At 56.8% G+C, this 26,360-nt stretch overlaps 1 protein-coding gene across 6 annotated transcripts; it reads left to right on the forward strand.

The window, feature by feature from the left end:
* Window positions 1-682: 682 nt before the first annotated feature.
* Window positions 683-26,101, forward strand: LOC125323857 (cullin-9-like). Of its 6 annotated transcripts, XM_048299195.1 has the most exons (42): window positions 683-806; window positions 1,110-1,171; window positions 2,280-2,888; window positions 3,678-3,832; window positions 4,201-4,734; window positions 7,443-7,581; window positions 8,562-8,752; window positions 9,232-9,616; window positions 9,830-10,034; window positions 10,309-10,516; window positions 10,599-10,792; window positions 10,932-11,149; window positions 11,243-11,474; window positions 11,863-11,968; window positions 12,348-12,578; window positions 12,744-12,834; window positions 12,908-13,079; window positions 13,231-13,336; window positions 13,489-13,584; window positions 13,672-13,847; window positions 14,369-14,502; window positions 14,582-14,758; window positions 15,000-15,115; window positions 15,581-15,763; window positions 16,107-16,264; window positions 16,577-16,787; window positions 16,875-17,040; window positions 17,165-17,310; window positions 17,489-17,606; window positions 18,056-18,252; window positions 18,331-18,590; window positions 18,668-19,031; window positions 19,331-19,471; window positions 21,046-21,210; window positions 21,302-21,465; window positions 21,600-21,693; window positions 21,884-21,958; window positions 22,438-22,548; window positions 23,878-23,995; window positions 24,342-24,475; window positions 24,667-24,758; window positions 25,136-26,101. In XM_048299195.1, the coding sequence occupies exons 3-42, from the start codon at window positions 2,294-2,296 to the stop codon at window positions 25,323-25,325; spliced, it is 7,548 nt and encodes a 2,515-aa protein (XP_048155152.1). In that variant the 5' UTR covers window positions 683-806; window positions 1,110-1,171; window positions 2,280-2,293; the 3' UTR covers window positions 25,326-26,101. The 6 variants fall into 6 exon arrangements, with proteins under 6 accessions (XP_048155152.1, XP_048155150.1, XP_048155151.1 ...); XM_048299193.1 differs by lacking the exon at window positions 683-806 and having other exon boundaries at window positions 12,351-12,578; XM_048299194.1 differs by lacking the exon at window positions 683-806 and having other exon boundaries at window positions 9,241-9,616.
* The last annotated feature ends 259 nt before the right edge of the window (window positions 26,102-26,360 follow it).

A 26,360-nucleotide genomic window follows, 5' to 3' on the forward strand; every position in this document is an offset into this window, starting at 1 on the left:
TAGGAAGAGCATTGCCAGCCGGTTGAAGGAGGTGATCCTGCCCCTTTACCCAGCCCTGGTGAGGCACATCTGGAGTGCTGTGTCCAGTTCTGGGCTCCTCAGGACAAGAGAGACAAGGAGCTCCTGGAGAGGGTCCAGCAGAGGGTGGCAAACGATGAAGGGACTGGAGCCCCTCCCTTCTGAGGAAAGGCTGAGGGAGCTGGGCCTGTTCAGGCTGGAGAAGAGACACTGAGAGGGAACCTCATCCGTGTGTGTCAGTGTCTGCAGGGAGGGCTCAGAGGATGGACCAGGCTCTGCTCGGCGGTGCCGGGCAATGGGACAAGAGGCAGCGGGCAGGAACTGAGGCACGGGAAGTTCCACCTGACCATGAGGAAGAGGTTCCTCACTGAGCAGTGCCCGAGCACTGGGACAGATTGCCCAGAGAGGCTGTGGAGCCTCCCTCACTGGAGATGTTCAAGAACCATCTGGATGCAATCCTGGGCCATGTGCTCTGGGATGACTCTGCTTGAGCAGGGAGGTTGGACCAGATGACCCACGGCAGTCTCTTCCAACCTGACCTATCCTGGGATTCTGAGGGACGGCGGGGACACGGCGGGGACACGGCAGAACGCGGGCGCGGAACGCGCAGCTCCCGCCACTCCCGTGTCCCTCGCCGCTTGCCGTAGCGGACACGGAAGCGGTGTGCTGCTTCCGGTGCTTCCCGGTGGCGCCGGGGTCGCTCCGCGCCTCCGCCTGGGGCCGCTCCGGGGCCGTGGGCAGGGTCGGACCGGCGCCCGAAGGGCCGCTTCCTTCTTTCTGCGTCGGGGGTGAGTTGGCTCCCCGCGCACCAGGGCTGGGCCCTGCCGAGCCTTGCCCGGCTCGCCGCGGCTCCGGGGGCGGCGGGGCAGCGGGACAGCGGTGAGCGAAGGGCCCGGCATTGGGGCGCGGCTCGCCGGGGTGTCCGGGACGGCCCGGAGGAAAGCCCATGTGTTCCGCGGCGCCGGGACTGAGGCACGTCGGTGCGAGCTATCCTCTGTGTGTGTGCACTGTACAAGCTCATTTAAGGAAAACAATTCTTTGGCTTGTGGTGTTACAAAGCGCAGGAGAATAACTTGGTCTTTTTATTACAGAGAGTGCAAGAAGATTCCCATCTGGCTTGCTGCAAATTGCAAGGAAGGCAGCACAGTTGAAGGTAGGTATGAATTTCTTGGGGGTTCAGGCTGCTTCTCTCTGCACCTGGAAAATATTTTTAATGTGCTTGTCATAGTGTTTGATGGTTAGGATCGTCTTTGGTTAACCACGGATTAACTGTTTCTGTGGTATCTTCACTCCTTTTATGACAATGACTCGTGTTACCACCAGCTGAACAGCATCTTGCTTCACTGCTTCTCTTGCCAGTGTGTGCAAGTGGTAGGAGCATTTCCCACTGCCACCTGACTGAGCTCCTCTGAGATCCTTCCTATCAGCCTGATCTGGAATCCTTTGTGAACTCAGTCCGTGGTTTTGTCTGCAGCTGGCTTGCTGATTGCTGGCACTCAGTCTTGGACAGCAAACTATTTCCATGCTCCTCTTTGCATGGATGAAAGCAGAGAAGCACTGTGTCTTCTTTGTAGTCCCAAGATGCAGAACAATCAGGTAACAGAGAGTAGCACTCTTTTAATTCTGTGGAATCTGCCCATTGACAAAGCATTGTAAAGGCAAAGAATTCTGAGAAGAGGCCAAGGAGGAAATACTGAGAGACTTTCAGGTAGTGACCTGATTTGATGTGTATGAACTAGATTTGAGAAATTGCTCATTATTTTCTTCAGGGCCTGATGAGGTGAAGGTCCCCATGCACGGTGAGAGCACCGTGAGCTCTAGGCAAACTCACAGTCTAAACAACTACAAATGGTAAATAGCAAGAGGAAAGACAGAAGCGCAAAAGCACCAGCTTGTGAGGGTGATATGGGCAGTGGCAGGGTTGAGAACAGGACTCCAGACTCCTGTCATTATTTGCTGTAAGAGGGCTCATTTCACCTTGGTGTTTTTTGTTAGGTTTGGTTTTTTTGAGGAGAACCTCCTTCTGTGTGTGCAAGTTATGCTGGGAACAGGTTTTGTATATGAAAAACTGTCTTATTGTCTTGGGAGGAGAATGTTAGCCTCTGCAAAGTGGATTTTCCTTCAGAGCTTTATCCTGGCTGTAGGATCTCAGGATCAAAAGCTGTGCCTCAACCACTTCTACTGTCAGTGCTGGATCACGCTTTCCCCAGCACGCAGCTCAGAAATAAAAGCTTGACCGTGCTTCCCCTCTATCTCTGCAGACCCATCTGCTGCCATGGTGAATGAGAAGCACAGTGGCACCCTGCTTGTGCAGCTGGGGCCCAAACTGCAGGCCTACCCAGAGGAGCTGCTCCGGCAGCGGCGAGGCCACGACGGCCGCCCGGAATACCTGGTGCAGTGGAGCGTCGTTAGCTCGGCAGAGAAAGCAGCGGGAGGCAGCAGTGCCTCCTCTGCAGAGAGCAAGGCAGAGCACATCTCCATGTGGATGTCTGCAGAAGAGGTCTGCGCCAGCTGCCCGGCGCTGCTGGGCCGGAGGAGGCCGGAAGGGCCGCGGCCGAGAGAGGAGAAGGCGCCCGGGCCGTTGGCCGCGGATGTGCCGCTGGACGAAGCCTCGCTGCTGGAGATGAAGGCCGATGTCAGGAGCCTGGTGCAGCGAGCTGGGCGCCAGGTGGCCGAGGCCGGGACGCCCGAGTGCTCCATCCTGAGCACGGTGCACGTGCTGGGCGCCTACGCCAGCATCGGCTCTCTGGCGGGCGCCTTCAGGGAGACGGGAGCCCTGGAGCTGCTGATGGCGATGCTGGGCCACAAGGAGAAGCGGATCCGCCGCAGCGCTGGCCAGATGCTGCGGGCTCTGGCTTCACATGATGCAGGTGGGGGCTGCTCCTGCTCGGTGCCTCTGAGGAGGTGTTGCTGGGCAGCTGAGGGGTGCCAGGCCTTTGGGAGGGGTGAGATGCCTGGGAAGCAGCATGTCTCGGGGCTTGCTGGCAAAAGGGGAAGAATCAGTCTGGATCTTCCAAGCTTCCTTGGTTGTAGTTGTCTGGACTGCTCTTGGAGTTAGAAACTCTTTCCCCTGCCAGGTTTCTGAGCTGGGATGTTGATTAACTGTTTGGAGGACTTAGGCCAAGGAGATTGGCAGAGTGTTGGGGTGACTCTGCTGCATGCTGTCAGCTGGAAAGTCTCTGGCCTATTCATGGCAGGGAGCCTTTCCTCAGGCCCTGGATAGAGGCTAGTCCTCATTTAAGGGGAGCTGCCATGGCTTGGAAGTGCCTGATTAGGCTTAGATACACCTGGAAGGTTGCTGGTTGTGGTGTATCCCACAGGAGATCTGGCTTTCCCTGTCCTAGTGCCTGAGTTCATGCAGCTCTGAAGTGGGGCAGATGAAGGGCTGATTCAGGTTAAAACTTGACTTCTTTTCTTCCCTGGGACCCTGTTCTGGAGTCAGTTATTTGGGGTTGCTGCTTTGTGAGAATCTTGCAGCGTTAGGGGTAGAAAAAACACACTGTGGAGCAAAGTGTTGCCAGTCCAGATGAAGGGGCAGAACATGGATCAGGTGACACTGAGCGGCAAAGCTGTTCCTACCCTGTGGCTCTGCCTCTCGCAGGGAGGGTGGGGTGAGGGTTGTCTTTAAGGGGCCTGAAGAGTTTTTGTTGTTGTTGCAGGGAGCCGGGCCTATGTCCTGCTGTCCCTGAGCCGGCAGGATGGCATTGAGCAGCACATGGACTTTGACAGTCGCTGCACCTTGCTGGAGCTGTTTGCTGAGATCACGTCCTCTGCAGAGCACTGCATGTCCTTCGAGGGGATTCACCTCCCGCAGGTGGGGACAGACCCCGCCACCAGCCCTGGCCTGCGGGGCACGAGGGGCCAGGAGGGGTGGGAGTGGGGGCCAGGGCTGGCGCCCTTGTCCGGGACAAGAGGGTAGTTGGAGGTGGGCAGGTGAGCAGGACTGGCTGTTGGGAGAGCCGGGGCAGGACCTGGGCCTGGGGTGAGGCTGGGGGCGGTGCAGAGGCACCTGGAGAGCCCTGTCCGTGAGCAGGGAGGGGAGGGTGGGCTGAGAGGTCTCTGCTGCTGCCAGCTGGTCCGGAGCTCTCAGGGGAGCCTGCCTGGGAATGAGCTGGTGGCTCAGAGGGAGCTGGGGGCTGGAGGTGCTCTGCAGGCTGAGTGTGACAGCTGTGCTTGTTGCAGATCCCTGGGAAGCAGCTGTTTGTCCTGGTGAAGCGCTACCTGTGTGTGACTTCTCTCCTGGACAAGCTGAGCGGTGGCGTGGAGCAGGGAGAGGAGCAGCAGGGCTGTGCTGTGCCCAGCCCTGCCTCTGAGGAGAGGAGCCGTGTGAAGCAGGAGTTTGAGTTCAGCATGGCCATGGCAAACCTCATCTCGGAGCTGGTGCACGTGATGGGCTGGAGCCACAGCCACAGGGCAGAGCCGCTGGCCCAACGGGAGCTGCAGCCTCGCCCTGCCCGCTCCATCTTCCAGCACAAGACTCCAGCCAGCACTGCTGTCCAAAAGCCTGTGTTGTCTTCAAATCATGGTCCCCACACAAAGCAAGGCCGCACCTTCCTGACCGCATCAGACTTCGCAGACAGCAGTGACTATGTGGAGTACTTGCAGGCAAACCTGGTGCGTGGCATGCGGGTGCGCTTGCTGGAGGACTGTGGTGATGTTAGAGCTGGGGAGGAAGGCGAGTTTCTCCAGAGCACGAATAGCATGCACACAGTGCAGGTAGGTCATAGGGAGACTTGTTCTGGCTGGAATGGCAGTGGGAGTGACCAGGGTGACTGATGAATTCCTAATGATATCTTTATGTGCAGCAAGTTGGATGACAGGCATGCCATAATGTGTATCACCGTCTACATCTGTCCTAGGCAAAAACGCACCTTTCAGAGCTGGAGGGGTGGGTTGCTAGTCTGGTTTTCTATGGGTTGTGCTGCTGAGATTGCTTAGCCTCTAAAACAGGCTTTACTGAAAAGTCTGTCCCCATCTTTCTTACAAGCCCCTTCGAAGTATTGAAAGGTCACTGTAAGGTTTCCCTGGAGCCTTCTCTTCTCCAGGTTGAACAACCCCAACTCTCTCAGCGCTTCCTCATAGGAGAGGTGTTCCATCCCTCTTACTGTTTTTGTGGCCTTCCTTTGGATCTGCTCCAACAGGTCCATCCATGCCTTGTACTGAAGTCTTCAGAGATGGATGCAGTTCTCCAGGTGGGGTCTCACCAGAGCAGGGTAGAGGGGCAGAATCACCTCCCTTCACCTGCTGGCCCCACTGCTTCTGATGCAGCCCGGGATACGGTTGGCTCTTTGGTCTCTGAGTGCCCATTGCCAGGTCATGTCCAGCTTTTCATCCACCAGTTCTGCTAAGTCCTCCATAGGGCTGCTTTCAATCCCTTTGTTTTCCAGCCTGGATTGGTACTGGGGTTTGCCACAACCCAGGTGCAGGACCTTGCACTTGGCCTTGTTGAACCTCATGAGGTTCCCACTTCCCGAGTTCATCCAGGTCCCTCTGCATGCCATCCCGTCGTCCCTCAGACATGTCAACCACACTGCTCAGCTTGGTGTTGTCAGCAAATCTGCTGAGAGTGCAGTTGATCTCACTGTTGTCATTGATGAAGATATCAAGTGGTATTGGTCCCCATACAGACCTCTGAGGGACACCACTTGTCACTGATCTCCAGCTGGACACTGAGCTGTTGACCTCTGGATATGACCATTCAGCCAATTCCCCGTCAACTAAATAGTCCATCTATCGAATCTGTGTCTCTCCAGTTTGAAGAGAAGGATGTTGTGGGCCCAGCAGAGCAGTGGTGTCAAAGGCCTTACAGAAGTCCAGAAAGGTGACAGCCATAGCTCTTCCTTTGGCTACTGATGTAGTCACTCCATCGTAGATGGCCACTAGGTTGGCCTGGCAAGACTTGCCCCTGCTTTTATGGAATCACCTCCCTGTCTTCCATGTACCTCAGTTAAAAGGCTTTTCTAGTTCTGGGCCATGCATAGGTGATGTTTCATTTCAGCCCATCCCCCCCAGTTGAATAACTGCTTTGCATCTTATTTTTAAGTGGTTTATAAACCTCTTTTATTACCCACTCCATAAAGATAAATTGCAAAGGAAATGTATTTCCTACTGATTCTCTCTTTGTCCATATGCTTCTTTGTTTCTAATATTTGTGTTTTTCTAAAATTGTGATTTCTATTTCTTGTAAACTTGTACTTGCTTTTACTTTTAATGAACTGGGCAATTGGAAAGAGCACCAAGATCCTTTCATATTTTTCTCCTGTTGCCAGTGACATAAAATTCAAAAGGTTTTTGCTTCAATGTTGAGCTGAAGTGCACTGTTAGCTTCCATTCCCTTTGTCCTGTTGGTCCCTTGGGTTCCCTCTCTTGTCTGTTTTTCTGTTTGATTACGTTGAATGAATTTGCAGTTGCTCCATCCAGGCTTGTTTTCAGTAAGTTATTTGTAAGGCTCACACAACTGACAAAACCAGATCTGAATGGTAATTGGGCCAGTCCATCATGAGTCTGTCTCTTACCTCTGCTCATCTTTCCTTTGTTGCTCTGATTTCTGTTGCTTTCCTTGCCTTTCCAAAGAAAGAGTTCCACTGTTGTGTCTGGTCCTGTAGCCATATCTTTCCATGAATCCTTTGAGATGGCATTTGGTACATAACTATTTTAGGTCGGAGATACCCTGAAGACTATTGTGTTGTGTGTAGTTTAACTCAACTTCCTTCCATATAATGCATTCCAAAGTCTGTCAGCATCTCATCTCTTTAGCTGTCCAGCACGATGGCTTCATGGCAGCACTGGTGTGAGCCCAAAAGGGCTCAGTGAAGCAGGCAAACCATACGTTTTTCTGCTGTTTTTTAAAGTTACTGACATGTTGTACTTGCTGTTGCTGGGTTTTCTTTCTGCTCAGAAGGTTAAATGTAACACTGTGGTGTGGGAAACCATAAAAGAATCCTTTTGATTTTTGAGAGGCAACTTGGACAAAGCAGAAGAAGCAATTGCTGCTTTTGAAACATGCTTGTCAAGAGCCCAAAACCTGTTTGAGAGGGTTGATGCATGACCAAGGTTATAAAAGTGCCTTGAAATACTTTATATACAGCTCATCTGCCTTGAGGTAGTGTTGGTTATGTTCTTCCTTTGCTTTTCCCAAGGCACCTGCAGCTTGGCACTTTTGGAACAGGTGTGATTAACTGGAGATCTGTAGTGGTTGCAGGCAAAGTTGGTGGTTTTTTAAAAACCACCAGGGCAAGAAGTTAGTAAAGATGGTATGCCTCAAAACTAGACAATGTGTGTGCTGAAATCTGTACACAAATTGTGTGGTCTTCTACTTGAACAGTGCTTGCTGTCTCCAGGCATTTGGGAAATGGGAGGGCAAATGTAGCAAGAAGATGGAACAAGTGAGCAAATGTGATCATCTGGATCTGTTTCACCTGCAGGTTTTATGGCAGTCAACGGGTCGGATTTACTGGATGCGTTGGCACATATTGGAGATTATTGGCTTTGGGGACCAATGGGAAGATCCTGCTGCTCAGGAAAAGGAATACAATGTGAGAAAGAGCTTTAATCTAGACACAGGTGAGATTCTGCTGTGTGTGTATATCATCTCTTTCTTTCTGATTATCCTGTGGGATAGGAGCAGTGACCTTTATATGGCCAAGCACATACCAAGCAGCAGGCTGGGTTTAGAAAGCACTATTAGTTTGTGTGACCATGTAAAGCTAGTTAAGTAATTGCATGGCTTGTGATTGAATGAAGTGTTTCTGAACCCTAGACTTCTGTCAAGATGTATAATAAAAGTAATGATACAAAAGGCATAAAATTTGATATAAACTGCAATTGTCAGAACTGTGTGTTTGAATTAACTGAACAAGCTGCCAAAACATAGAATTTCTCTGAGATGAAGCTGTTTAGGGGCATGCAAATCTCCTTAAGTAAGTGATGAGGATTTTTAAAAGCATTAATGTAGCAACAATTTGTTTAACTTCATACTGTTAAGCTTTTAACAAGGTGTTAAAGTATTAAAGCACTGTTTTCATGAGACATCTGCAGGATCTCCTAGAATCCTTTAACATTGCCCTTGTACTGGGAGAAAATAAAAGGGAGAATCCAGACTGCAGATACCCCTTTCTTGTTCAGCATCTGACGTGATTCTGGCCAGGGAAACCGATTAAAGTAACTCTTTTATCACAGTTGTGATCTTCTAGGATATCTTTTGTGGAGAGTGGTTTGGATTCACCTGCTGCAAGAGAGAATGTAGATGAGATCAGTAGCTAATTGCACACTTTGAACATATTGCCAGTTGAAATGATGGCTTTAATGGCTTCTACCTCTTGTAGTTAAATACTTCATGTCACTGTGCAGTGTCGAACTTACTTAGACTTGTCCTTTTCTTGGTCTTTCTGATTTTGGGAGAAGCAGGAGCTCTGTTTCACTTCTGTGTATAACTCTTTCTTGGCATCATATTCCACATAGAAATTGAATTGAAATGTGGAGTGTGCAGCAGAGGATGGGGGAATTGTCCGAGCTGACAGTGTCCCTCCTCTGCTCTCCTGCAGTTCCACAGCCATTCCTGTGCAAGCCCTTGGGGGGGCTGTACTCCCTGCCTTACCTGGGTCAGCGGCTGCCTAAGGCTGCAGAGGCACTGAGCCGTGCCGAGTGGTGGGAGCTGCTGTTCTTTGTGAGGAAGCTGGAGGCACAGGAGCAGAAAGAGATCACCTGTCTCATCCAGCAGCACCAGGGAGAGCAGGTAGGGGCCGGTGGCTGCAGCAGGGAAATGGGAGGGAGGAGCAAGGGGAACATTAGGGAAGGGAGCAGGCCCAGAGGAGATGGCAAGTGTGAGCTGTGCAGGGGCAGCCTGAAAGGGACAGAAATGGGAGGGTGAGCTGGGATGGTGAAAGCGTGAGGAGCTGGGCCCAGCAGAGCAGTGAGTGGAGATGAGAGGACACACAGCGTCCCCTGAGTGGAAGAGTGACTGTCCAGCGAGGTTTGGGCAGGCGAGGCGAGGCCGTGGGGTCATTCTGCCGGTTGCAGTTGGGTGTTGAGCACGGGTGGGAGGTGTGGGCTGGTGGGAGTTGGGCTGGGGACAGGCGGGGAGGGTGGCAGCGGGGAGCGGCCCTGGGCACCTCTGTCGGTGCAGCCTTTCTGTCCGTCCCGGCAGTGGCCGCCCCAAGGGGCGCGGGGTCTGTGGCGAGCCCGAGGTTAACTTGTCCCCATCCATCGGTGTGGCTGTCGGAGGTGGATGAAGAAGCCCTGATGCAGCTGTCGGTGCCTGCGGAGCTGGCCCAGAAGGTGCTGCAGGTCCTGGAGAAGCGGTGCCAGGGCAGCTCTCTGCGTGACCTGCGCGGCTCCCGTGTCTACGGCAGACACTTCCTCGGCAGGGGGGCAGAGCAGGATGGTGGAGGGAGCAGCGCAGTGTGCTCCGAGGGCGACGGCTGCAGGAGCACCGGCCCCAAAGGCACGATGGCCAAGGCGGCGGAGGAAGAGCTTTCTGCAGCCGCAGGGCCGCCCCAGGCGCGCAGCGTGGCAGTGAAGTCGGATTCCCAGCTGTTCAGCGAGCTCTTTGAGAGGGAAGGGCTGTTCTTGCCAGAGGTGACGGAGGAGCAGAGCCAGGGTAATGTCCTGCTAGGCGCTGGGGCACAGGCGCGGTGCTGGAAGCGGCACTGCTGCCTCCACGGGGGAAGGCTCTGGGCAGGGCATGGGGGGCCGTGCAGCCAGCGGTTGCCTGAAGTGGGGGGGCCTGCGGGTGCTGGGTCTGCGGGCGCGTGGCACCCCGGGAGCTGCTGGAGCGTCGCTGCTGCCCTGACGCCTCCGTCCCTCCGGGCAGTGCTGGGCAGCTCCGAGGGGGTGAGCGAGAGCGGCTCGCTGGCCAGCGTTGCAGCCGTGGTGGACGTGATCCAGAGCCGCAGCTCGGCGGTGGGGCTGCGCTTAGCTGGGCTCAAGCACATCCTGAAGATGCTGGAGGAGGAGTCCAAGTCGGAGCAGCAAGTCGGCACAGCCCAGGGCGGGCTGGGCACCATCGGGAGCGCTGGGTGAGCCCTGGGGTGCTGCACAGCCCTCGTGCTGCCTGGGGAGGGCCCTGTGGGCAGGGTGGGGGCCAGTGCTGAGCTGGGAGTGCGGGAGGTGGCAGTGGCAGTGTGCAGGCGGGTAGGCGCAAGAGGAGAGGTGGATTTTGTGACCCTTTGTCGCAGGCAGGCTCATCGGCGGGGCGTCCCAGCCGCAGCGCGGGCAGGAAGGAGGTGGCTGGCAGGGCCCGAGGCGCTGGCAGTGGCAGGAGCCCCGGCTGAGGTGTGGTGTCGCACGCAGGGAGAAGCTGGTGCGGGTGGCCGTGGAGCTGCTGAGCACGGAGGCGGCAGAGAAGGCGCTGGTGGCGGTGACGCTGCGGCTGCTGGCCGTGCTGCTGGCCCGGTACGAGCAGCGCGTGCCCTTTGCCACGGAGGGCGGCGTGCGGGCCGTGCTGGCCTGCATGCAGCAGCACGGCTGCTCCGGCCTGGTGCAGCAGGCCGGCCTGGCGGTGAGTGCCGGGGGTGCCGGGGGGCGGGCAGGGCCGCCCCGGCCGTGCTGGAGGTGCCGCTGCCCTGCTGTTGTCCTCGCAGGCCCTGAAGGTGCTGGTGGGAGCTGCGGACGCTGAGCCGGGAGGTGCCGGTGGGAAGCCCTTGCCCTGGAACCACGGCGACGCACAGATGATGCGGGAGATCTTTGCCAGCATCGGCTCTGCCTCCAGCGAGGGCTCTGCCAGCCTGCTGAGCGCCATCCCTGCTGCCCTGAGCACCATGCAGAGGGTGCCGGGGTAGGGGCGGAGTGTGGAGAGCGGCTGAGGTTGGGGGGAATGTGCAGGGGGAAGGACGGGCAGGGCGGGCAGGTGGCTTGCGGGTGCAGGGGAGGCTGTGTGGCTGGGGGAGGAGAGTGGCACGGCTGTGTCCCTGCAGGGGCTCCTCAGGGGTGCAGAACGGCCTGCTGGTGGTGAACATGCTGATGGATGGGCACCGGGGCCTGGCGGAGCAGCTGGCGAGCTGCGGTCTCCTGGAGGTGCTGCAGAGCTGCTGGAGGGACGGGCAGAGCGGCGGCTGCCCGCAGGCCGTGCTGGCCCTCAGCGCCATCAATCGCCTGGCCGAGCACCGGCTGCCCCTGGGCCCGCAGGCAGCAGGTACCGCCTGGCCTGGCAGGGCAGAGCGCCCTGAGGGGCTGCTGCCGCTGGAGTGAGCGCCCGGGCTGGGCTCACGTGTCCTTGTCACGGCAGGCAGAGAGGTCCCGTTGGACCCGAAGGGCGTGCAGATGCTCCTGGGTGGCCTGGAGGACGGCGTCTTGTCCAAGGAGGTGGTGGTGGCCCTGGAGCGGCAGCTCTGCAGCGAAGGCCCTGCTCCCGCTGGCCAGGTGGCTCAGCTGCTGCAGGACCACAGCTGCTTCAGGCTGTTGCTGCGCAGCTTGGAGCTGCTGGGGACAGAGAAGGCTGTGAGCCTGAGCATCCTCAGGTGGGTGCAGAAGGGTTGGGGGGGCTCTGGGACCCCCACAGCAGGTGTGTGAGTGCTGGTGGTCGTGTTGGGAAGACCCAGTGCATGTTTGTGGGTGGTGGTGGGGGTGTTCTTCCCTGGCGGCGGGCTCACCCCAGCACGTAGGCAGGTGCTGATTGGGCTATCCTGGGGCGCAGGGCCGTGTGGGGACAGAGCAGCGTGTGCGGGGGCGGGGACACGCAGGGGCAGTGGAGGATGTGCCTGGGTGCTGGTGGGGTGCGCAAGGTGCCAGGGCAGCCTTGGTTGCCAGTCCTTGAGAGATGCCTTCCGGGTGGGGCAGGGAAGCAGGGCTGCCTGGAGCATTGCTGTCCCTGTGCCCCGGCCTGAGCAGGCCCCCTGTGTCACTCAGGATCCTGAACAAGTTCCTGGACAGTTATCAGGAGGATGTGCTGCCCTGGCATGAGTGTGTGGAGCCCTGTGTGTCCTGCCTGAGCACCCACAGCAGCAGCTGGGAGGTGAGGGGGCCCCGGGACTGCCGGCAGGCAGGGGTGGCTGTGCTGGGAGAGCTGGGAGCGGCTGTCCTGGCCGTGTCCATGTCCTGGTGGCAGCCTGGCCTTGTGTCCGAGGCACTGGGAGAGGTGGGAGCGGCTGTCCTGGCCGTGTCCGTGTCCTGGTGGCAGCCTGGCCTTGTGTCCGAGGCACTGGGAGAGGTGGGAGCGGCTGTCCTGGCCGTGTCCGTGTCCTGGTGGCCAAATGCCCAGTCTGGCCGTGCCTGGCCAGGCTCTGGCGAGCGCTGGTGGGGTTGGGATGAGGGGAATGGAGCTGCAGCTCCGGCTGCTGGGAGGGCCCAGGGAGTTGCCAGCGGTGCCCCGGCTGCTCACGGCTGCGTCTCAGCAGGTGCTGCAGGAGGTTGTTGGCTTCCTGCACCGCCTGGGCAGCGCCAGCAAGGACTGCGTGGTGGTGATGTGCCACGTGGGCACCCACGAGGCTCTGAGCAAAGCCCTGGAAAAGCACAGCACGGTCCCGTCGCTGGCGCCAGCCCTGCTCGAGCTGGTGACGGAGTGTGAGAAGTTCGCCAGCCTCTACAAGAAGCTGACGAGCAGCATCTTGGCCGGCTGCATCCAGGTGGGCCTGGGGAGGCACGGCCGCGCTGGGGCTCTGGGTCTGGGGGCCCTCAGGCTGTCCCCGGCACTGAGGGACGGCCTTGTGCTCTCTGCCTGCCGCAGCCCTGCGTGGGGTGAGGGGAGAAGGACCTGGGGCCCCTGGTAAGAGCCTTTTGCCATCCCACAGCTGGTCCTGGGACAGATTGAGGAGCACCGCCGGAGCCACCAGCCCATCAGCATCCCCTTCTTCGACGTCTTCCTGCACAACCTGTGCCGAGGTGAGTGCGGGCAGTGGGAGCTGGCCCCAGGAGCTGGCTTGGTGGCTGGAAGCTGCACGTGCTCTGCCCACAGGCTCCAGCATGGAGGTGAAGGAGGACAAGTGTTGGGAGAAGGTGCAGGTCTCTTCCAACTCGCACCAGGCCAGCAAGCTCACGGACAGGAACCCCAGGACCTACTGGGAGTCGAACGGCAGCACCGGCTCCCACTTCATCACTGTGCACATGCAGTGTGGGGTGGTGATCAGGTGGGGCTGGGCCGGGAGGGCTTTGTGGATCTGTGCCAGCCCTGCCACAGTGGCCCCGTGCTGGGGGCAGCGGGACATGGCCGGCAGGGCGTGGTGCTGTCAGGGGCCAGGGCAGGGAGGTGGGGACAGCCCCGTGTTTGCTGTGCTGCAGGGAGCTGAGCATGCTGGTGGCCAGCGAGGACTCCAGCTATATGCCATCGCGGGTCGTGGTGCTGGGCGGGGACAGCCCTGCCACCATCAGGACGGAGCTCAATGCGGTGAGTCGCCGTGAGAGAGGCGGGCCGGTCCTTGCTGTGCCCCGTGGAGGTGTGGCCCTGGTGCCCTCGGGGAGGTGGGAATGGCAGGAGCTGCGCTGCGGGAGCCGCTTGCAGGCTGGCGGTCGTGCTGAGGGCTCAGTGCCTCCCTGCAGGTGACCATCCTGCCCTCGGACAGCAGAGTGATCCTGCTGGAGAACATGACCCGCTTCTGGCCCATCATCCAGATCCGGGTGAAGCGGTGCCAGCAGGTAGGGGAGCAGGGGCTGGGCCCGGGAGCGGGCAGCGTGGGGCGTCGGGGCCACGTCCGAGGAGCTGAGGGTCCCGCTCTCCCGCAGGGTGGCATTGACACACGTGTGCGTGGCATCGAGGTGCTGGGTCCCAAGCCCACTTTGTGGCCCATCTTCAAGGAGCAGCTGTGCCGGCGGACGTTCCTCTCCTGCACTGCTCGGGCTCATGCCTGGAGCCAGGAGATCTGCCGAGACCGGGGGCGGCTGCTGCAGCTCTTTGGCAGGTGAGTTGTGTCCTGGCTGTGCCGTCGCGTCCCTGGTGTCCCAGGGCCCCAGGGGACGTGGCTGGCAGCCTGTGAGGGGACAGCGGGGCTAGGAAAGGAGCAGCTGGGTGTGCCACCTGGACGGGAGGGGCCCTTGCTCCTTCCTGGCCACCAGTGGTTCTGGAGGGCCAGGGCCGCCTGGGGGTCCCCTGGGTTTAAGCTGGGCTAACCCCCCAGAGGGGGATGCTGGTCCCCCACAGGGGCCGGCACATCCTGATGTGGCAGAGGTCGGCCGGGCACAGCAGGATCTCGTGGCCACAGGCACTGCACAGCCCCGTTTGGCAGCGGCTGTGAGGGCCCCGAGGGCCATTGGGGGCAGGTCCCAGAGACAGTGAGGGGCCCTCCCTGGCTGCTGGGGGCGAGCGGGGCCACCGAGCCGTCGTGCCTTGGCAAGGGGCAGAGCAGGGAGCCACGAGTGTGCTCTGCTTTCCCGTGGGAGTTCTCCAGCCCCGGCACCGTGTGCCGCCCGGTCGCTGTTGCAGACTGAACGGGGCGCTGCAGCACGAGCAGGGCTTTGCCAGCCGCTTCCTTCCTGACGATGAGGCAGCCCGGGCACTGGGCAGGACGTTCTGGGAGGCCCTGGTGAACCCCTTGGTGCAGAGCATCACCAGCCCAGGTACCCTGCGCTCTCCGGGACCCATCCGTGCCGTGCGCCAGGCAGAGGCGCCTGGCTCTGAGTCTGGTTGGCCCCGCAGGCCCTGATGGTGTCAGTCCTCTGGGCTGGCTGCTGAGCGAGTACCTGGAGAGCGTGGAGCTGCCCCGCCGTGCCACGGGGCGCAGGGCTACCTTTGGCTCCTGCGTGCGGCGCCTGACCCAGCTCCTGGTGCACGTGGACCCCGGCGGCGCCGAGCCAGAGGAGAGCAGAGCAGCTGGTGAGCCAGGGGCTGCCCTCTGTGGAGCTGGGCAGGCGGTGCTCCGGAGCACCAGGCTGTGGCTGTGAGGCTCCTCTGGGCAGCGTCCTGTGGCACAGGAGGCTCCTGAGCCAGGGAAGGCTTGCGGTCACGCCCCAGCAGTGGCCGCGCCTCCCCAGCGTCCCCTCAGCCCTGCTGTGGCCGGTCAGTGTGCGGGGCCTGCCCACGGAGCCATGCTGAGCCTGAGGTTGACCCTTGGCAGGTGGGAAGGAGGGGAAGAACAAGGAGGTGCTGGCCAGGACTGCAAAGGCAGTGGTGGAGAAGCCGAGAGGTCTGTGGGGAATCTCGCAGTGCTGGCGTGGCGTGGTGCAGCAGCAGGTAGAGCTTGGAGGGCTGACTGGGGGGGCGTGGGACCTGCCCTGGGTGGTTGGAGCAGGGAGTGGGGTCTGGAAGTGCCCTGGGAGCGTGGGGAGGGCACAGGGCTGTAGCTGGCCTCCACAGAGCCTGGAGCGATGTGGGGACAGCCGTGCTGCGCTTGCCGCCCTGGCGTGGCTCGGGTGTGAGCCAGGCCCTGTGCCCAGGCTGATGCTGCGGGCCAGGAGACAGGTCCAGCGTTGGGCTTTCTGTCCTGCTGGGCTGCTGCTGTGCCTCCCTTGTGCCCCCACAGCCCCTGCCCAGCCCTCGGAGCCGCGCTCCCGCCTTGGCAGCCCCACAGCAGCACCAGGGCCCCGAGCTGGCCCTGGCTGGGACCCAGGCAGTTGGTGTTGGCAGGGCAGGGCAGGGCTGGGGACAGTGCGAGGGGCACGTCCTGCTGCGGGCTCAGCCCTGGCGCTGCTCCCACAGGTGCAGCGGTTCCTGGAGGCGGCGGGGCAGGCGCCGGACCTTGCGGAGCGCTACTGCCGGCTGTACCAGCGCCTGCGCGGGGCCACGGAGGAGCTCTTTGGGCAGCAGGCCGCCTTCGTGCTGGCCCTGGGCCAGGGCTTTGCAGGGGCTTTGCTGCAGCTCTCCTTCCTGACTGCCCTGCACGTGAGTCGAGGGAGCGCGGCCCCGCTGCCTTGGCCCTGGGCATAGCTGGGGAGCTGCCCTGACCCGTGGCGCTGGGGCGAGCTCGGGGTGGGTGGTGTCCTGTTCTCCCGAGCCACAGAGCCCTGCCCTGGCACCCTGGATGGTGGCCAGCTCAGGTGCGTGGTGCTCGTCCCAGCGTGGGCCCGGCCCCGGCACAGTCCTGCCCTGGGCTGGTGCCTGGGCACCCTGGGGCCCTGCCCGGGAGCGCCAGAGTGTCCCAGCTGCTCTCCTCAGGGACATTGCCCCAGCCCGGCCCTGTGGGCACCTGGTGAGCCCTGTCTGCAGCCAGCCCTGTCCCTCGCAGGTGAGCGAGCAGTTTGCTCGCTACCTTGACGTGCAGATCCAGGAGCTGCGCAGGGCCGCGGGCAGCACGGGGCCTCTGGAGCGGCTGCAGCAGTTCCTGGAGCCCTTTGTCGTCTTCAGCGGCCTGGAGCTTGCCCACACCTTTGAGCACTTCTACAGGTGAGGCTGCCGTGTCTCCCCGGAACCAGGGACCTGGTGCAGCGTGGCCTGGTGTGCTGGGGGAGCCCGGCCTGGCGCGGCAGTGGCGCTCCCGCTTTGCTTTTACGGGGTCATGGAGCGTGGAGGGCCCGTGGGTGCTGCCGGTGTGCGGAGGCACATTCCCTGCTGGGGACAGGGAGGGGAGCCGAGCGTGCTGCCAGGCCCGTGTGCCGTGGGGTGAGGCCGGGCTTGGAGCTGTGGCTGTCTCCTGGCGGGCGGCTGATGGCCACAGGGCTCGGGCCCAGCCCTGACGGAAGCTGGTGGCCGTGGCAGGCACTACCTGGGGGACCGGCTCCTGACGCAAGGGCCGTCGTGGCTGGAAGGAGGCATCGTGGAGCAGATCGGGCTGTGCTTCCCCAGCCGCTTTCCCCAAGACATGCTGAGCAACTTGGCCGAGTCGGAGGAGCTCCAGCGGCAGTTCTGCCTCTTCCAGCTGCAGGAGCAGGATAAGCGGCTGCTGGAGCTGGACACAGGCCTGGACGAGGTGAGAGGGATGGTGGCGTGGGGAGGCCGGAGGCTGCCGGAGAATCCTGGATCCTGACCCGAGCCGCCCTTGTGTCCCCGTGCCCAGGTGCTGGGAACGGCCTCGGTGGCAGATGTGCCGGAGGTGAAGGTGCTGGCCCTGTCCCCGCGCTGCTGGCCTGTGTCCCCGCTCTGCTACATGGAGAACCCTGGGAGGTTTTTCCCGGCGGTGCTGAGCTCCCCCCTGGCTGAGTTTGCTGACTTCTGCCGGCAGAGTGAGTGCTGCGGCCAGGAGAGTGCCCAGACCCTCCAGGGCAGCTCAGCCACGAGTGGTGGCGCGCTGGGGTGGGCTGAGTGGCTGGCAGGGCTGGTCACTGGCGCTGACACTGTCCCTGGCAGGCCAGAGCCAGCTGGGCTGGGAGTGCACGAAGCCCCGTCGGCTGCAGTGGACGTGGCTGGGCCACGCCGAGCTGCAGTTTGGAGACTGCGTTCTGCACGTGTCCACGCTGCAGATGTACATCCTGCTGTGCTTCAACAGCGCCCAGGTAGGAGCTGGGGCCACCGTGGGGCGAGGGAGGCAATGGAGGCCGGAGCATGGCAGGGCCGTGTCCTCCCTTCCCTTCTGCTGGGGTCTCCAGCAGTGTTGGGGGCACAGGACCCCATGGTTAGGCCAGGCCTGTGGCCAGTGGCTCTTGGCCATTGCCCTCCCACCCCGTGCTGCAGGAGGTGGCTGTGGAGGCCCTGCTGCAGGCTACGGGGCTCCCTGCTGACCTGGTGCACCACGCGCTGACCCCGCTGACCCACGGCCAGGGCGTCCTGGAGGGGAGCTGCGCTCCGGGGGGTGAGTGCGGGGCTGGGGCACCCGGGGGAGGGGCTGGTCTGAACCCCGAGGGGGTGCTGGGCTTAGGGGTGCAAGAGTTCGTAGGGCCAGCGAGGGGGCTGGGTCCGTGTGTTGCTGCCGGGGGCACGGGTCTGTGTGCCAGGCCGGGGCCTGAGGCCGGTGTGGGGCTGGGGGTGATGCGTGGGGTGGGGCTCGGGGCCATGCACGGGGCCCATGTGGGTCAGCGTGGGTGGTTGGGTCTCGGGTCTGTGTGTGGGCTTGGGGCGGGGCCAGGGGCTGTGTGCGTGGCTGGGGCTTGGGGCCACACGTGGGGGACAGGGCTGGGGTGGCCAGCGGTGCAGGCAGCAGCAGGAGGCCCAGCTTGGGTCCCACAGCCACACGTGTGTCCCGGGGCTCCTTCAGGGCCCAGCCCGAGGCTTGGCTGAGCCTGGCTTGGGTGCTGGCTCCAGGTGCCCTGCGGCTGAACCAGGCAGCCCTGGCCCAGGCCTCCGGCCGCCAGCTGAGGCTGCTGCCCCAGCAGAGGTACCTGCGGACAGAGAGGGCTGAGGTGAGCGCCCTGGAGAGGAAGAGGAACGTCCTGTGCTGCCTCATCACCCGCATCCTCAAGGTGGAGAAGCAGCTGCACATCGACAACCTGGTGTTCAGGGTACGGGGTGGAGCAGAGGGGGCCCAGGGGCTGCGTGGGGGCTGCAGCCACTGCAGTGGGGCTCCCTTGCTGCTGTAGGTGATCGATGCCTGCCAGAAGGGCGAGCTGGGGCCGGGGGTGCAGTTCCTGAGCTTCTGCTGCCACAGCGTGGACGTGCTGTCCTGCATCCTGCACCTGTTGAACCAGGGCTATCTCCGGCGCCAGGAGGGGAGGCCTCATGTCTTGGAATACATCTCTGCTGAATCCACAACACCTCTTGGTGGCCAAGCACAGATGACTTTCCAGTGCAGGCCAGCACAGACATCTCTGGAGGAGGACAACAGAGACAGCCTGCATTGGTAGGGGTGCATGTCACCAGGTGTGGAGGGGTGTGCATCTCCACCCTGTGTGAACACAACACATTTCTCCATGTTAGGCTGAATCCTGGCACAGACAGGGCGGAAGAATATCTCATGGCAATGCTGCAGGTGCCAATGGGGCACACGCTCAGTCCAGAGGAGGCCAAGCTGCTCATGAACCAGACAGTACAGCAAGTCCAGGATACTCTGAGCATACCGGATGATGTTGCTCGGCACCTCCTCATGCACTGTAGGTGGAATGTGGATTTCCTGATCCAGTGCTATGTGGAGAACCGTGAGGCCCTGCTCATCTCCTCAGGGCTGCAAGTGCAGGATGTCCAGCCTCCCCCAAGCCCTGGAACCCACTGCCCAGTCTGTGTGAACCAGCTGTGTCCCACTGAGAAGCCACCAACCCTTTGCTGCATGCACTACTGCTGCAAGGTGAAGGTCCTGGGGTCTTTGGTTCCTGCTACTTGGCAGGGAATTGTTGCTGTCTACTTGGAACAGCTGTTCTTTATCTGAAGGTGTTATCAGGGGAATTTTAGAGCTTATACATTCTCTTTTCTCAGCTCACTTTTTTGTTGTGATCCTTCACCCCCTGATTTGTCTGTTCCCACTTTTGTGCTTTTGGATACTTACCCATGATTTGTGGGGTTTTGTGCACCCTCTGCTGGGTGGGAAGGGCTTCCAGGGTCCCACGGCCCTCTTTAGGTCTGATCTCTCCTCTTGTGCCCTGACAGCCCTGTTGGAGGGAGTATCTCATGACTCGCATTGAGCAGAACATGGTTGTCAATTGCACCTGTCCCATATCCGAGTGCCGTGCTCAGCCCACCACAGCCTTCATCTACTCCATCGTGTCCTCCGAGGAGATCATAGCCAAGGTGAAGCAGGGGGGGTGCTTGCTGGGTGTCCAAGCTCTCTTTCATTTTGGTCAGCACTATCAGATAATTTTGTTGCTGCTTTTTCCCTTCCTGTTACTAAGACTGGCAGCATGATAGTGGAGGCCAACCAGATTTCGTCTGTGTTCTCTGATTATGGTCAATACCAGCTCTTCAGGAAAGTATAACATCAACAAAGAGCAAAATGATATTTCCTCTAAATACGTCTCCAGCAAACATTTCAGGGACATCATTAGTTCAGGACTAGATGAGAGCCATGGTAGCAGCTCATGACAAGTATTCTCTAGTGATGTGCTGGAAGCAATTTAATAGTAATAATAATAATAATAATAATATTAAAATCTAGGCCAAATGAAAACATGAGCAATTTCATTTTACTGCTGCATCAGTGACCCTATGTCCTTTCTCTTCCATCAGTCTCTGGCTTTGAGCAGTTCAGGTTTTTGTGGGGATGGCAGGAATTAACCACATCAGACGTAATCTTCACTCCAAGTCTGTGTGAGTCTGCAGACATCTCTAAACCAAGCTTTCTGAGCTCTGCTTACCTTAGTCCTGGGTCATCAGGGGACAGCAGTAGCTGCTTGTTCTAAAGCAGAAACTGCTTTTTTTCTGTTCTTTCAGTTCGTAGGGCTGAGTGCCCTCCCCACCCAATGGCAGAGCTGTAGATGTCACATGACAGACTCTTTGTTAATTGCTGGGCAGAAGAGTCTCTTTTTCACTGCTCTGTTGTTTGACAGGTGTATTCTTTGTCCTGTTTTTTATAGGAAGTGTTTGGAGAATTAGTGCATATATCTGTACAATTAGTCCTTACTGCCTTTGCAATTCCCATAGTCACACCTGTCTGAAAGCAGGATTTAATAGCCTCTTGCTGTGACTGTTTTATAAAAGGAAATAAGTATTGCAGGTGGACATAAATAACAGCTAATTTTAACAAGTTGCCCTGATACTCTCATTGAAATGTTATGTTTTCCTTTTGATCAGTAAGTGGTATGGTGTGACTCTGCATGAGTGTTAATGTCTCGTGCAGAGTCACGCATACAGTCATAGAATATTTTGGGTTGCAATAATCTGTGGAGGTCTCTGATCCAACCCTGAGCACAAAATAACTAGATTACTGTATGAAGATCAAATCCTGAAATTCTATTTAAACATAAGAAAACTGGTTGTTGGCATTGGTTTTTTTTTTTTTTTTCAATAGTAAAGGCAATGAGATATGGGACCAGTTTGGGCAGAGAGGTTTGTGCTTGGGTATATTCAAAACCCAACTGGACATGGTCCTGAGCAGTCCTGCTTTAAGCTGGAGAGGTTGGACCAGTTTTTATTTCCAGAAATGCCTTGCAACCTCAGCAATTTGTGAAATTGAACAGCTTCCAGATTTGATGTGGGGAAGATAGAAAAATTTACATGAAGGGAATGAAAGGGTAAACTAACTGTGTGCTGTTTTGTTGTGAGCAGTTGTTTGATGAGATGCATAGCCCTGTGCACCAGACCCTGTTTGTAAGGCCTAACCATGCAGCTTCTCTGGCTTAAATCTCCTTCCTGGCTTCTCATTACAGTATGAAAAAGCCCTCCTCAGACGCTATGTTGAGTGTTGCTCCAACCTGACTTGGTGCACCAACCCTCAGGGCTGTGATCAGATCCTCCTTAAGGATGGACTTGGTTATGGAGCAGCCTGTTCCAAGTGCTCCTGGATATCCTGCTTCAACTGCAGCTTCCCAGAGGTGAGGCTGAGCTGGGTCACAGGCTGTACTGTTTTAGGTTTGGCACACACCTTTGTGCTTTTGTGTGGCTGACTGCCTGTCCCTCTTTCAGGCCCATTATCCTGCCAGCTGCAGCCACATGTCTCGGTGGGTAGATGATGATGGATACTATGAGGGAATGACAAGTGAAGCCCAAAGCAAACATCTGGCTAAGCTCATTTCAAAGCACTGCCCAAACTGCCAGGCTCAGATAGAGAAAAACGAGGGATGCCTGCAGTGAGTATACGTTTTTGTTCACTACTGTGTTTGTGACTGGGTGGCACATCCCTGGCTGTGGTGTAGGGCAGCCCTGGAAGGAACTGTCTGCAAGTGGCTGTTAGGACTGAGTTATTCCCGTTGTCCTTCTGCAGCATGACATGTGCAAAGTGTAATCATGGCTTCTGCTGGCGCTGCCTCAAGCCTTGGAGGCCAAATCACAAGGATTATTACAACTGTTCTGCTATGGTGAGTGGTTTGCTCTATCTCCTTGGTTCATGCTTGTGTTCAGAGGTCCCTACAGCCTCTCAGAGATGGTAAGGAGCTCCACTTGGGCCCTTTACTCTGGACTTTGTGCATTTGCCAGTAATACTGGCACTTCCAGATAGCCCTGGTACTTAAGGGAAAATGCTGCAGGTTCCTATACCTTTCCTTTCAGGTGAGTAAAGCAGCTTGGCAGGAGAAGCGTTTCCAGGATTACAACGAGAGGTGCACCTTCCATCACCACGCAAGGGTAAGGCCTCCTCCTTCCTTTGCAGATGCTGCCTCAGCCCAGGTGAGCAGAGCAGTTTCTGTTGTGTCAGTGTCTTCTCTGCTGAGAAGCAGGCTTCACATCCAGGTGGGCATGCCTGATCATTTTCCCCTGGCTCTGACATTAAGGAGTAGTCCGTGTCTGCTTTCTTCTATCAAGTCTGTTGTGGAAACCAGCACCTGACTTGTGGTGTTCAGGGGCTCAGAGTGATGCAGCAGTTGGAAGCAATGGTGACTGAAGGCTGAGCTCTGCTCAGAGCTGAGATGCTGTAAACTTTTGAAGTGATGGCACAGTAGAGAAGTCATAGTTGGATGCATTAAATGGTCGGCTGCTGCCTGCATCTCCTGGGATGGCACTTCAGAATGCTTAGCAATTATTTGTGTGGAAGTTGCTGTTTTTTCAGTCCTGTGGAGCTTGACACTGGCATGAACTTTTTGTTTCTTCTCCTTTGGCTATTGCAGGAATTTGCCGTAAGTCTGAGGAACAGCATTTCTTCCATCAGAGAGATGCCAAAAATTAGGAACTTGACCTTTGTTTTTGATGCCTGCAAAGTGCTAGAACAGGCACGGAAGGTAAGGCTGGATAATAGTCTTGCTGAGGTTTAGACTTCATTCTGTTGGTGTGTTTCATGTCTTTCTTAAAGTGAGAAGACACCAACCTTACGCTTCCTGAAACAAGGGGAGACAGAAAGCTTGAGGGGAGGGATAGCATCAGGACAGGGGAAGAGCTTATGTCTGCCCTTCCCTGCTTTCAGTCTGAGTTGAGCTGTTTGCAGTATTCCTTACAGTCAGGTCATAGGATTTGGAGCTTAGCTCAAGTTGACACTATGGAATCAACACAAAGTCTGTATTTCGGGTTTTCATTCACTGGGTTTGGTCCATTCCTATTAGAAATGCCCCAGTGAAGGTACTTACCTTTTGAAAGCTCTCCTGATGCTGTGTTACAGTTAAGAAGTTCCTCTTGATGCTCATGTTACGATTTTCTTTTCTTAACTTCGTTTCATGAACCATGGATATTTTGGAAGCATGGAGTTACCTGCTGCATGTCCTGGTAGCCACATTAGAAAGGGTTTGTAGTGCAGCCACTGGGTGTGTGCAGTAAACCTGTGACACCTTCGGCCTGCAATGCCTGCTCTGTCCTGAAACATAGGCAGGAGGTGGGAATTGTCTTTGCAGGAGGTGGGAATTTTCTTTGCAGTACTGACTTTACCTGTACACCTTGGTTTTGCAGGTAGGCTTGATTTTGAGAGAGGCATGTGGGACAAGGGTGCCTGACCCTATTTTGTCTTCTCAGTGTAGTAGCCCATGTGTTTTCTGGGGTACATATCACTGTTGCTTGTTGCTGCTGCTGCTCCTGAATTTTCTGGCCCATTTCTTTGAATGGAAACAGTGATCTCATTTCCTGCTGGGTGCCTACATGGCTTTAGGGGTCATTCATTCATAACTGGAGTTTTCCACTTGTTGAAATGTCTTTGTTGTGGGCTCTTGGTGCTGTATAGCACCATGCCTGCTTCCCTTTGGGCTCCATCCTCTCAGCTCACTGCTGCTTTTGTTCAGCCTGGGCTGCCCAGCATTGCCTAGGTCCTGTGTGCTGGTCCTTTGCCTGCTGGTCAGTCACACTTGTCATGCATTTACAGTCTGTGTTCTTGTGATGGTTTGCAGGTGGGAACAATCAGTTGTTTTAGACTTCAGTATAAAATAATTGCACATTAATTTCCAGTCCTGCCAGTGGCTCTAGTTAGCCTGGCACTGCTGTCACTTGGCATAATGGGTCACTGGGCTATGGCCACAGACCAGAGGCCACTGACAATAATGACGTCTGGGAGGGTTTGGTGCTGCTCCCTTCTTGCCCACTCTGAAGCAGAAGGAGGGTGCTTAAGAACAAGATCTGTACTTTTCCAGGTGCTGGCCTACTCCTGTGTGTACAGCTACTATAACCAGGACACTGAGAGCATGGATATTGTGGAACAGCAGACTGAGAGCCTAGAGCTGCTCACTAACGCTCTGCAGATCCTTCTGGGTAAGTCCTACAGCATCTTTGAAGCAGTGACTAGCATTTCCAGCTGTATTCAAAGAGCAGCAGCTCTGTAGTGGGGCAGTAGCATATATACCATCACCCAGCTGGCCTCCCACTTCTCCCGGTCCTTTTTTGCCTTCTTGATGTCATTTCTGAGGAAGTCCACTGGAGCAGTTTGGCTGCCAGTGGAGTTTGATGCAGTAAAGAGCAACATGTTCTGTTCTGAAAGAGGGATGTATGTGCACAGGAGATCTAAGTAGCTATGGCTGGCTTCCTAATCAGAGCCAAGGGCTTGGTCTCTGCTCGAGAGTGTGGGATGCAGCATGTCTTTGTTGGCCTTGAATTGCAGAGGAAACCCTGCTGCAGTACCAGGACTTGGCCACTTCTCTTCAGCTCCTGAAAGCAGAGCACTTCCGTGCGGGTTTGGAGTTGGTGCGGCAGATCAAGGAGCGTCTCTTTGCAATTCTCTGGCACTCCACACAGGTGAAGGCCACATGCCTGTCTGTGGCTTGTCTTGCTCTGGTCTAATTTGATTGTGGGCAAACTAACGGGCTTGATCAGCTATGGGGATGGACTCAGGATTGCGTGTGTGCAGGGTAAGGGTTTGCAGGGCAAAATACACTCCAAATCACATATTGTTTTTCTCTCATTTGGCTGTTCTTTCCTGCTAATAGGATTTCCATGTTGGGCTCCAGACTTCAGGAGATGCTGTTCAGAGAAGGTTGAAACTCGCAAATGTGCCTGCTTCAGCCCTTGCATGTACAGGGTGAGTTTGCTTAGCAGGGTACAGGGGAAGCTGAGTGAGTGCAGACAAAAAGCAGGTGAGCAGAGTTTGCTCCTTTGCTCATTGACATCAAAAGAGTGAATGACAGACACCGATTACTTGCATCCTGTTTTGTGGTTTGTGGTAGCAATTTAAGTGACATAGGGGTGTAGGGAAACCAGCAAAACCTCTGCTTGTATGCAGCTGTGATCAAGAAAGCTCCATCACTGGCAGACTCAGTTATGGAAGTTGCTCTCCCTGGACTCTCCTGAGTTTCTTTGGGTGGGGATGCTGAGACAGTGACAGTAGGGTGTTGTGGGGCTGGGTGGCAGCTGATGCTCACAGCAGAGGCTCTGCTCTTATGCTCTCCTTCTCAACAGGCAAAAATATACCATCCTGTGTGACTCCCCCAACACAGATGAAGGTGGCAAAGAGGTTGAAGATGAGGAGTATGATCCACAGTGGCAGGAAGACTATGATGACGATGATGACCTTGATGAAGACAACTTTATGATTGATAATGAGTCTGATTGTGATTCTTACTTTGATGATGATGATAGCTATGACTAGAAGTGTTCTGTCACCCAGCCTGCCAGCTTGGACCTTTGCCTCTGCTTTGTCTCAACCAGTTTGTGTTAATGTTTTTCCTCAAAGGCAGGAGGACCTCTCAGAACAAAGCATTTCCTCTGGGAGGTTTCTTGCTCAATGACTCTTGAATATGCAGGAACATTGCTCTGGGCAGCTGGTCTGTGTTACTGTGGCCACCTCTGTCAGAACGATGTCTCCTTGCCTTTTTCCCATGTCTCCAGTTCTGCCCATAGGTATTTCATTGAGTTAGAAAGTCACAGCCCACCTGCAGAGTGAGGGTTGCTGCCTGTTAAAGAGCTGCTCCTTGTCCTTGGTGTGCTCTCCCCAAGGGCTGGGCACAGGGGAGGGTGACACGTGTCCCAGCATGGCACTGTCTAGCAGTGTCCAGTGTCCAGAAATGCTGTAAAGAGATGCCTTTACACTCAAGTTAAAGCCTCCCAGCTGGAGCTGGTAGGATTCTCTCCAGCCACAGCTGGATGTGGTTCAGTTCCTCTGGTTGAGAGGGGCTGCATTTTTGCCCTTTGTTGGAGTTTTCTTCTCTGGTATGAAGCAGGAAGGGCTGCTATGAGTGACACAGGTTTGCAGGATTGTTTAAGTTTATAAATACATGCACACACATATATTTTATATATATATATATATATATATATATATGCAGAAGTTGTTCAGATAATACTGTATCTTTGCAAAAAAGGAAAACCCTGAGGAACAAGGGTTGAAAAAAAGTTCTGTTTAAAAAAATAAACTGTTTTCTTCTAGCACAAGCCTTCTTGTTGTCTGTGGGGAACATGGGAGTGGAGGGGAGAGCAGGATCTCCTCAAGTGAGGAGGATGTGACCTGGATGTGCTTATCCCAGAAGTTATTTGTGAAATTAGTGTGGGTTTGGAATCCTCACCCAGACCACACAATCTGCCCTGGAAAGTGGCTTTTCCTTCCTGGGCAGTTCAAGGAACAGTGAGAGGTATGGGGAGGGATGGGAAAGAGGGTGGGGGACCAGGCCATACGGAGTGGTGGGGC

This window comes from Corvus hawaiiensis, chromosome 3 (assembly GCF_020740725.1).
Source record: "Corvus hawaiiensis isolate bCorHaw1 chromosome 3, bCorHaw1.pri.cur, whole genome shotgun sequence".
Lineage (NCBI taxonomy): Eukaryota > Metazoa > Chordata > Aves > Passeriformes > Corvidae > Corvus > Corvus hawaiiensis.